The sequence below is a fragment of the Corticium candelabrum genome, chromosome 1 (assembly GCF_963422355.1).
Source record: "Corticium candelabrum chromosome 1, ooCorCand1.1, whole genome shotgun sequence".
NCBI lineage: Eukaryota > Metazoa > Porifera > Homoscleromorpha > Homosclerophorida > Plakinidae > Corticium > Corticium candelabrum.
This window is the reverse complement of record NC_085085.1, coordinates 11,729,430-11,740,191: the sequence shown is the minus strand read 5'-3', so window position 1 is coordinate 11,740,191 and position 10,762 is coordinate 11,729,430. Positions and strand designations below refer to the sequence as shown.

General features: G+C 43.5%; 1 protein-coding gene across 1 annotated transcript; it reads right to left on the bottom strand.

Annotated features, from left to right (window-relative positions):
- Positions 1 to 6,180: 6,180 nt before the first annotated feature.
- LOC134198357 (coadhesin-like) lies at positions 6,181 to 10,303 on the bottom strand. The gene is made up of 16 exons (XM_062667738.1): positions 10,295 to 10,303; positions 10,172 to 10,246; positions 10,037 to 10,108; positions 9,916 to 9,967; positions 9,693 to 9,842; positions 9,433 to 9,630; positions 9,133 to 9,297; positions 8,902 to 9,069; positions 8,669 to 8,839; positions 8,159 to 8,284; positions 7,394 to 7,438; positions 7,162 to 7,338; positions 6,921 to 7,091; positions 6,700 to 6,858; positions 6,517 to 6,637; positions 6,181 to 6,460 (listed from the first exon to the last, which is right to left on the bottom strand). The coding sequence occupies exons 1-16, from the start codon at positions 10,301 to 10,303 to the stop codon at positions 6,388 to 6,390; spliced, it is 1,932 nt and encodes a 643-aa protein (XP_062523722.1). The 3' UTR covers positions 6,181 to 6,387.
- Between the last annotated feature and the right edge of the window lie 459 nt (positions 10,304 to 10,762).

Genomic DNA, 10,762 nt, shown 5'->3' with positions numbered 1-10,762 from the left:
GGTAGCGGAGCCGCAGGAGATTCCATTCTCCGGTCAATCGGGTTGTCGACCATAGACTTACTTGAAAGGAATTTATGGATAGGCTTCTGCATGCCTTTTGATGCTGTCTTCTTTGACTCTGCCATTGCCGGATAATGACGTCTCAAATAGGTGATGGTCATGCGCACTCTAAGTGTCCACAACTTCTCGACACTGGTTCTAGCATACTGAAATAATGTATATTGTCACAGACATATAGTTAACGTCGTCGTTGATCGTCAACATACTACTCTGAGATTAAAAGGACCGTCACTGTTTAGTAACTTATAATTAGAGTTCTGCTTGAAGCGAAGAGACACGCCCAAAATGTTTGGGGAGCTATAGCCTTCCCCAGCCCCCGACGCTACCTCTCTCTATAAAATTCACATATAAATCACTTCTGTTAGACTCAAAGCTAATCGGTTCAATTTTTGTACCGCCACAAGCAAACTCGAGAAAGTGGGACAAAACCATTAAATTTGAGACAACCGCTAGTTCTCGCTGAACAAAGCGTCTCAGTCAAGAAGAGCAGGTCTCTTCTACCTACAATGTTAGAGCCAAGTTCGTCGCTTCGAGACGAAGGAAAGGGGGCGGGTTGCACAATCTACTAGGGGACACCCGTATAATATTGTTTGAAGCGAGGCAATGTCGCGTTGCCTAGAATTTATTTTGACTCTCAAACAACAACAAAAAGCTGTTTATTGCTTCTAGTGATTAATCAAGTCCTCTGTACTCAGCTATACAGCTTTTTACGGTTGTCTGCATTTCTAGCTAGCTGAAAAACAGCTCGTCGAAAGACAGCTCGTCTAGAAATGACTAGAATCACCATCTTTGTGTCAAACACTTGTAGCATCTCTTAGTTAGCAAAACCGATCCAATGTGGGTGGAGCCATAGTAAGTCTATCTATATAGCGGTTCCAGCTCGCGCCGTCCTCGATAGCTTGGTCTTTCTGCATGGTCATCCCCATGTACACTGTCTCCTAGAGCCAGACCAGGTACTACACGGCTATCTGTTCTTGCTTCAAACAACGCCTAGATCTCACGAATTATCAGAAAACTTAGTTTAAGCGACTTACAAGTGACAAACTGCGTAAACCGTCTTGCGGAAACATGCAGTGCGTGAATGAAGAAGTCACTGAGCTTTAGATAATAGTAAACACTTCGTTACAGTGGTTCCATCTACATTCGATCGGTTTGCCAAGAACAAAAGAAATATTTTTGAAAGTGTTTGAACACAAGATGGTAATTCTAGTCATTTCTAGACTACCAACTGTTTTTTCAGCTATGTTTCAGCTAGCTAGACAATGCAGACAACAGTTATAAAGCTCTCTAACTGAGTACAGAGGACTTGATTAGTCTCTAGACGCAATAAATAGCTTTGTCTTGCTGTTTGAGAGCCAAATAAAGTTTAGGCAACGCGATATTGTCTCGCTTCAAACAATACGGGTGTCCCACATTAGATGGTGCGACCCGCCCATTTTCCGCCGTAGAGAAGAGATGCGCGAAGCAAAGAACTTGGGTCCAACATTGTAGGTAGAAGAGACGTAACCCTCTTGACTGCTTATAAATAAATAATCAGTCTTTACTTTGATATAAAAATGGAGAAGTTGAAGCTTTGTGCCAGGGTCTCATTTGACCATATGAGACCCGGGACTCTACGTCTAGCGCGCGCTAGTCAGGACTTTATATTGTTGGGTCACCCAGTGTTGGAGCTGCGTCCATCGCATGTGCGGTTCACTTTCATTTCTAAATACCAACTTTGTTGGAAAGGGGTGGTGCGCGCGACCATGTTGCAGCCTCGCGTAGCCAGACCATCCCCACCTACATCCTACCGGCGAGAGATAGTCTGGGGATATGCCTAATCCATTTTTGTTCTGCGCTCCCCAAGAATCGTGGGGATAAAGACCTCTTTATAAATAGCAGGAGGTCTACGTAGGTGTTGCTTAATCGCATTCCGCTCGTCTCGCGTGTGCTGATTACTGGTTAGTTACAATTGTAATTAACAAAGATGTATGCCTGTGAACGGACGTCCTACTACTCCAGGGGCGTAGGAAGTAAATGAAAACCGGTCCGGCCTAGCGCGCGCTAGTGGGCTGGACAATGTAGCGCACGCTAGTAGATGGGCGGGACAACTTTAATTAACGAGAACTATAATGACAGCCATGTCTAATTCTAAAACTGATACTTATTGCTGCTCATAACCTTAATCGGCTGGGTCTCCGAGCCTGTACAGTACCTTCAACTGACGTCTGGAGAACGCAAGGCCGACGCACAAAGTACTGCATGAGCAGAAATATATTACTTATTTAATCGGCTATACCCTTAAAACGGAAGTTGATGCCATTGAGCGTCTGGCGAAAGTGCATATTTCAAAAACCGGTCCGGCCATGGCCGGACCGGTCGGACTGGACGCTACGCCCCTGTACTCAAAGAGAAGACATTCGCTCGTCAATCTTGTGGACTTTGAATAGCGTGTTGAACACAGTAGCGCAATAACGAGACAGAATAAAGCGTGAATTCCCACAGCCACGATAATCATGCTGCTTGATCGAGAGGCGTTTTAGTCCCTCGAAACGTCAGACAAATAAATGTAAGAACACAAGGAGCTATAGCGGCACTCTGCATTCAAACAACACGCTAAAAGAGCAGAAAACTGAATAAGACTAACGGACGGCGAAAGAGCGTCATGACTAAACAATAGCACGTCACATGACTACGTCAGACGCACAAGATCACGATGATAGATCTAAAAATCAGACGTCGATCGGTGAAAAAACACAGCCTCACGGACAATTTGGCCACGAAACGTACGTCCCTCATGCAACAAGGCAGTAGTTCAAGGTCTACAGGTCGAAGAAAGAATATCTAATTAGTGTATGTTCACAGGCATGACCGTAAATCAACATAAGCGAAATGAGCGGAATGCGATTGCGTGACACCTACTTAGACCTCCTGCTATCTATAAAGAGATCTTTATCTCCCACGATTCGTGGGGAGCGCAGAACAAGAATTGTATTGGCACATCCCCAGACCATCTCCCGCCGAAAGGATGTAGGCGGGGATGGTCTGGATACGCGAGACTAACCATGTTGCGGTATCTCCCACGGCAATGCCAAGAGACCGCAGCGGCGTAGCCAGAGTCCAAGATTTGGAAAGCACACTAAAAATTCCTCAAATCTGTATTTTTACTCTTAAGTTAACCGTTTATTTTTTCGCTTGTTAAGCTTAATTCTTCTGTTTTTTGTCTAGTTCTCTACTGCACATCCCTTTATCTAAAGCAAGAAGAGCTAGGCTAGTTGATCTATTTTGCCCCATTCCAGTCCTAAAGTAGGTCTTCAAGTCTTTTCAAACATGAAAACGAACGTACATGACACGGTAGAGACACCTAATGTAAACACAAATTGTAAAGGCCTGTCCACACTAGACCAGAATGGATCGCGATCCGATCGGGATAGCGAGCGTCCACACTGCACTTTGAAAACGATACCTCCGCCTCATTTCGGTATCACGTGACTGATGACCGATGTGTAGGTGTGGTTTCTTTGCTTGTAGAAAGCGTTGATACAGCGACGTAAGGTGAGCGAGAACAAAGACGAGTGAGGAGTGCTGGATGTTTCGACTACACGCGTAGCGTACGTGAAGGTAACGCCCACTTCTTCTAATTGGATTCAACCGATCGCGATCCGATCGCGATCGAGTTGCAAGTGTGGACAGCGTTGCGGTTGGATCGCGATCCAGTTGCCAGTGTGGACAGGCCTTAAGACTTTGAGCATGGCCTACGAAAACCTCCTTCATTGGCAAGAGATGGTAAATGTGTATCGATGATATTGATCGATGGCACGTGACAACAGGGTTAGGCAATTTACTTTACGGAAAATAGAAGCGATTTATTAATACCATTGTCATTATCATCATTGTCACGGGCATTAACAATTACCATTAAATGGCTAGCTAACCTGGAATTTGAAAAAAATGGTTGTAATTTGCAAACTATAGGATAAAAATTCCAAAAGGTAGCCAAATTTTGTGGTGAACGTGCCCCCAGCAGGCTCCCTAATAGCTACGCCACTGAATAATACCGATACTGATTCTTCGATTTCCAAGTACAACAGATGATACCCGACACCGATACCAACACGGACATTTCAATTGTTTGTGGTGGTATCGTTGACTCCTACCTGTGTTGGCTACATTCTTTCACGAATCCTCCGGGTACTTGTTTGCAGATGCTTTCTAGGACTTCAGATAATGTGCATACGTTATTAGGCTTGTACCGCCTATCGCAACGATTTTTGACCATATTCTATTATTTATTTATACGACCCCATACTGTTGTCTACTTTAACGTTATGAGATCGCACTAGAACCAAATGCCACCGACACGAGTCATGCATGCATGACAATCGCATTCGAAGTCTCAGAACCATGTCATTTTAATTAACTTTTGATGTTCTAGACCCGCGCGAGTTACCGAAATCCGATACCGATGATGCTGTACTGCTCAAATACGCGGTATCGGCGCCGATACCAATACTGCATGCAATGCATACTATCGGTATATAGAAGACTGCTTTAAGCTAAAATGATCAACTGGTAGCACTCTGCGTAGCTATATACGTGGTTCGTCGGTTGGATGGATGGTGACTATGCCGATCTGTTCGGATTGCGTCACGCTTCCAGTCTGTACAATGCAAAAGCATATGTTTTTCATGACATCCTAAAGTTATACAAACGCTTATTAAAACAGACAACCTGACACTATCAGACGGCAAACAATTCATTGCCTGCGCTACGCATGGAGGCAGTAAGTTCTTTCAGATCGTCTGGCGGTATCGAGCTAGTTTGTAGGTCGTTAGGTCTGTCATCTGTACATACTCCGTGACATCAACAACAGTGCGTTTAACTAAAGTGCGTTCACGCATTAGAGAGATTGCTGGAATGTAGTCATTTGTTCGACAAAGATGTTGCCCTCCTGGCTGATATTGGTATCAATCGAAAGCTCTTCCCTTGCCGGATCTAATTACACTCACCGTTGGGCTACAGAGACGTAACTGAAGTTAGTAGAGCCAATTTCCTGTATTTTAATAAGTTAGGGAGCGGAGAAAGGCGGGACTAAGGCGGGATTACGGCTAATTGCATAAAGGTAAGTACATAATTGTTATAGCTAGCAGGCTGTTAACAGCAACCCAACACAGTAAACTGCCCAGTTGGGGTGTCAGTTAGCTAGGAAAGAGTGTGTCTAGGATCCGTTTCTACTCTTGATCCTTGGAACTTTCAGTTTCAGACGACGACGAATCTTCTGATTCAGGACGAACTTCGAATTCTATGATCATCTGCTCTGCAACGTCGGCTAACGCACCGTGTATTGTCCTGTAATGTTTCTCCACCTTCTCACGTACGTGCACGTGCCTCACGCAGTTTGCCCACTTTTCTACAGTAACGTTTGCTATACTTTCTCTACACAGACGCTTGATGTTTTCCATCGTAAACCCAGCAATCCCTGTGTTGTGCTATGCAGCATAACTGTAGGTCAGAGGAGGTCAAAGGCCTCATAGTGATGTCGTCAACGCTCAAGAATGCACTAAATGGCTGGTCAGTTTGGTTCTGATATGGTCAAATTAGTCAAGTTCTCGTGGTTTCCAGACGCTTCTCTGAGCCAGAAGTGAATGAGTGTATGTATCTGGTACATACAGCTGTTCCTAAAAGGGTCAACTGACACATACAACCAGTGAGTGCATAGAAACGTCCAGGTCTGTTGTCATGGGTTATAGCAAAAGTACAATTTTTAGTAGATCATTGCATCATGAAGCAAACCGCGTTTCAAGCCAGCGAGGCAGCCAGAGGCAACACGTTCATACGTACACTTTTACGTAACACTATAGTTACCTAATTTGTTATTGACACCACACGCTCTAAAACATAGATGTTAATTTTTTTCGGTCCCTCTACTACAGATTCTCAGACTGGCATCTCTCTCTAACACACACAACTCAGTAATTGATATATAATATTGTTTGATTGTGTTATTCGGTTATTTATAGTGCAGTCCATGCCACAGGTTGTCTAGCAGAGACCCATGGTCTATATACTCACTATTATTACTGAGTTACTAGAGCGACTACACGTTATAAACACGCTTTCAATTACAACCTTGTTGGTGACAAAGACGGGTTCGTTTATCATATTTTATTACAGGAATATGACAGTTGTCTAGTCACCCTGCAAATCGCGCCATCAGACAGACAACATGCAGCCACTACGTGTAATTACAAACAAAAACAATCAAAACTTGAACGCCGCAGTGACACTCACTGCCTTAGACTCAGCGGTCACAACACCCTGCGCTTCATTATCAGTGGTTTCTCCTACTCAACAACTATCTTTGGTGGCATGCCTGTACAGAGTCTTTTCTTGTCTGGCATACGTTTGCCTGTAAACAGTCCTAAAAATACGTTTAGCGATGAGTGCAAATACTTTTGAAGTTGTATGTATAAGTACCTGGATCTTCCACAGCGACCGAGATCCCAAATACCGCATGCAACTGTATATCTTTGCACGATTGCTGTTCGAGACGTAACCACCGAGTACGCTATATACGATACAGTACCAATACAAGACCCTAAATAGAAAAGCAATGAGCCGGTACAACTAGCACCCAACAGCATAACTTTTAGTATTTACTTTTACAGCAAACTTTTGACTCTTGTGGAAGACCGATAGACAGACAAGGACGTCCCCCATTCAACGGAAGATTACAATGTCGCGTTCGCTCAGTAGTACCTCTTCCGCAACTTCGCGAGCATTGAGCCCAAGACGTCCACTGAGTATAGCTGCCGTCCACTAATCAATAAATAAATAGTTGTCACTTGCATAATACACAGCGAATTATGGCGTTATAATACCTGGGCATCCGAATTTGTTGCAGAGCCTTGATTCGGCATCGTTGCCATTGCAACCTGTACCTTCATATTTTGGAGTGGGATTGTTGCACTTTCTAGTTCTTTTTTGTGATCCCGTATCGCAGGTTTTACTGCAGAATGTATACTCTGTCCAAGCACCCCATCCTCCGTTTACTGCATATTTCAACACAAATTGAAGATCAGCCGTTTGAAATTATTGTATATCGTCAACTCACGTAAATACCTGGACACTTGTGTGTATTACACAGGCTCTCTTCTCTTCCAGTAGACGGATCATTACACTGTTTCCCGCCAAAGTCAGGTCGGGGATTGTTACATAACCGAGATCGAAATCGTGTTCCGGTCTCACAAATTTTACTGCACTCAGACCACACACTCCATTTTCCCCAGTTGCCATCCACTAACATAACGTACTATGTAATATTTGTAATGTTACAAGTTAGACAAAACCAAACCTGGACATTTGACTTTTGCACACGTTTGAGTATCCACGTTTACACCTGTCACAATACGCGATGACAAACAACAACAATATCCGTCACATGGATGCAAATATTGCAAGAGATCAAATACAAAGGATTATGTGTGTATTTACATTATAACGTCTACGGTTACTAGTACATGCATGTATAAATCGCTCTCCCTCGTAATTGCTTGGCTAAGGTGATATATATACCAGTACAACCTGTCTCGTGGTCAAGTAGTTGGCAAATAAATAGGCTCCTCTTCAAGCTTGCCTTGTAGAAAAGTGGCTAGATTAACCCGCAGAAGTAGAAACAAAACTTGCATGTCAAAGAACGGACGAACCCAATCACAGGATCAACGACGATCTAGCAAACACGCGATGTAAAGCACGATTTGTTCATAAATTTGCGGCAGTAAGCCTGATCTGCATGGCAATTCACTGCAACTAAACCATCTCCGCGGATCTTGTACCTCACCTTTCCCCTGGATTAGAGAGAACATGTCGAAAGGATGGGTCGATCTGTTTCTGTAACCACCTTAATATAATCAGGCGCTCACATGCAGTTTCTTTCTGAGTCTCCCAAAACTCAAACGAGAACCATATCATTCTCTGGAATGTATATACCTCAAATAGCTTGTAGTTGAATGCGTGCTCGTGCGCGCATGTGTGTGTGTGTGTGTGTGTGTGTGTGTGTGTGTGTGTGTGTGTGTGTGTGTGTGTGTGTGTGTGTGTGTTGTGTGTTCTGTTTACAAACCTTGACAGGAAACTCCTTGGAACCTTGGCGGAGGATTTGTGCATTGTCTGGTTCTGCTCTGCGTTCCTCCTTTGCACGTTGACGAGCAGGAAGACCAACTACTCCACCACGTCCATCCTCCGTCGACTTTACAATAAGACAAAACAAAACATATCGCTTTTGCTCTTACATAAAATTACAAAAATTAACAATACGCACCAGAACACGGATTAAGTAATTTCAAAAACAAAAATATCAATTTTGAATTCGTTGTGCTTTTCATTTGGATAGATACTGGGACAAGGCTGTTTATTGCATGGTATAGTTTGCATTTCAATTCCGGGACAATCTGGGGGTCTGCCGCTAGGTTTAGGGTTATCACACTTTCGGAATTTTTTATGATGACCCATTTCGCAAGTTTTAGTGCAAACTGTTGTAGTCCAGGCACTCCAACCTCCGTCCACTTTTACAACAAACATACATACTAACTAGATTAGAAGAAAAAAAGTACGTTTGGCAAGCATTTCATACCGGGACAATTATTGGGAGAACAGGCCTCAGCGTCCATTGAAAACCCACTGCAATTGCGTCCATCGCACGACGGTGGAGGATTGTTGCATTTTCTTTTTCGAAATCGCTGGCCATCTCCACAAGTCATTTCACAGTTTGACCAGCTCGTGTACTTACTCCAGTGGCCATGTACTAAACCATACACGTTCAAAACGACATGATTCACAATCTCTATTTATTATCGGCTGCATTACCTGGACAGCATTTTGTGTTGCATGGCCGGTATTTAACTTTTGAACCAACACAATCTCTGCCACCGTGCTCTGGTGTTGGGTTGTCACATTGTCGCGTGACAATCTGAAATCCGCCTCCGCATGATTTTGTGCACGACTGCTGCGTCCATGCACTCCATCCACCATGAACTAGCAAAGAATCCGACCAATGCGAATGTATAGCACCTATGGATTGTTAGTGCAATAAACTACCTTGACAACGGGGATTTCTTTTGCATCTAGTCTTCTCACGTGCTACACCAACACAGTCGTTTCCTCCATCGGATGGTTTTGGTCTGTTACATGATCTTTTTCTTGACCGTTTGCACTTTTTGGAACAAGATGACCATCTACTCCATCTTCCCCATTGTCCATCGACTATACGTAAATTAAACAGTATATAGCCACGCAAGCAAGCAAGCCACCAAGAACGGTCCGATTACGGCAGATATACAAGCAGTTAAATTCAATAATTAGTTAACACCGCCAATACTTATGTGAAAATGTGTATACCCGGACAGCTGACGTCCCGATTGCAGTTTTGATCTTGCTCTTTACAGACGGTAAGTTTGTTTGATGGACCACATATTTTCTGTCTGCTTCTGGTTCCGGAAGGACCGCACGTGTGAGAACAAGCACCCCAAGGAGTCCAGTCATTGATGGAATTAGAGTTACCGTTTGGCGACGGTTTGGCTACAGTTGGAGATAGCTCTGGTTTGAAACAACAAAATAATGCGTTTTGTTCGCATATCTGAACAATATTAGAGGCTCACCACTACCATTACGTATACAGTTCCGGCATGCACCATTATGTAGTGCCCACGACTTTCCACCAATCTTGTTACAGCAATCGTCAAACGTTACCAAAGAGTCAGTATAAACGCCGCCCGCAAATTCACAGTCGGAAACATTAAAACAAGCACCTGAAACATGAATTGTGGCATTTACAGCGTCGTCTATTATATTTATTGTATTGCTGGAATTCCAATTTTTTGCCTGTTTCTTCTTGCTGACGACGGCCGCGGATTGGCTCGGCGCTGATTTTACCCTAGCCAGACATATGCAAGAGCAATGCAGCAAAGCACCGTTCGGTAGCTATACTATGCTCCCAAGTTACCTCGCACGAAAAGAAAGACACAGAAATGCAGACTATTGCCAATTCACACAGATGGTAAAACTTGATCTGCATCTGTTTAGGCATCAAAGAAAAAGCAAGTGTAAATCAGGAAAAGCAGATGTCACACCGACCTACCATTGTCTTGCTTGCTTCTCGAGTAACTATAGCACGTCGGGCAGTGAGTTCTCGTATTAGCACTTTGGTCTCACCCTACACCATGCAACACGCTTGATATCAATCATCAGTTAATTGACTAACCAATAACATTGTGTTCGGTTGTTAGAGTATAACGTATACTATAGGATTCTAATACAAGACTTTTGTAATAGCTAAATATTAAAAATTCTACTTAATCAATTAATCATTATTGATTATTAACCCACCATTCTAGTTAAATTGGTGACTGTAGATGGGCGTCAGCATGGTTACCAGTAGAAAGCGACTGCGAAGTGGTAAGCAGTCCTGCATGGGTTTAGTGCATGTCTATGCAGGTGATCTAGACCCAGGAAATACGAACCGGCGAGACTTACAGCCGAGAAAGGAAATCGATAACCGCTATAACACCGAGACACAGTACAACACTAATTAGCTAGCAGCTAGACTATAGCCGGAAGAGAAGAATGAGTCTTCCAACACTTAGCTCTTCTTGGCAAAGACAAAAACGCAGGCGCAGCAGAATGACCCGGTATACATGAGTTATTGGTGTAGGTGTATTGTTTGACATTC

Coding starts and splice junctions, on each gene's coding strand:
- LOC134198357 (XM_062667738.1), bottom strand. Junction 10,109..10,171: donor GAGAAGCAAGCAAGACAATG/GTAGGTCGGTGT, acceptor ATGCCTAAACAG/ATGCAGATCAAGTTTTACCA. Junction 9,968..10,036: donor TGTCTTTCTTTTCGTGCGAG/GTAACTTGGGAG, acceptor ATGTCTGGCTAG/GGTAAAATCAGCGCCGAGCC.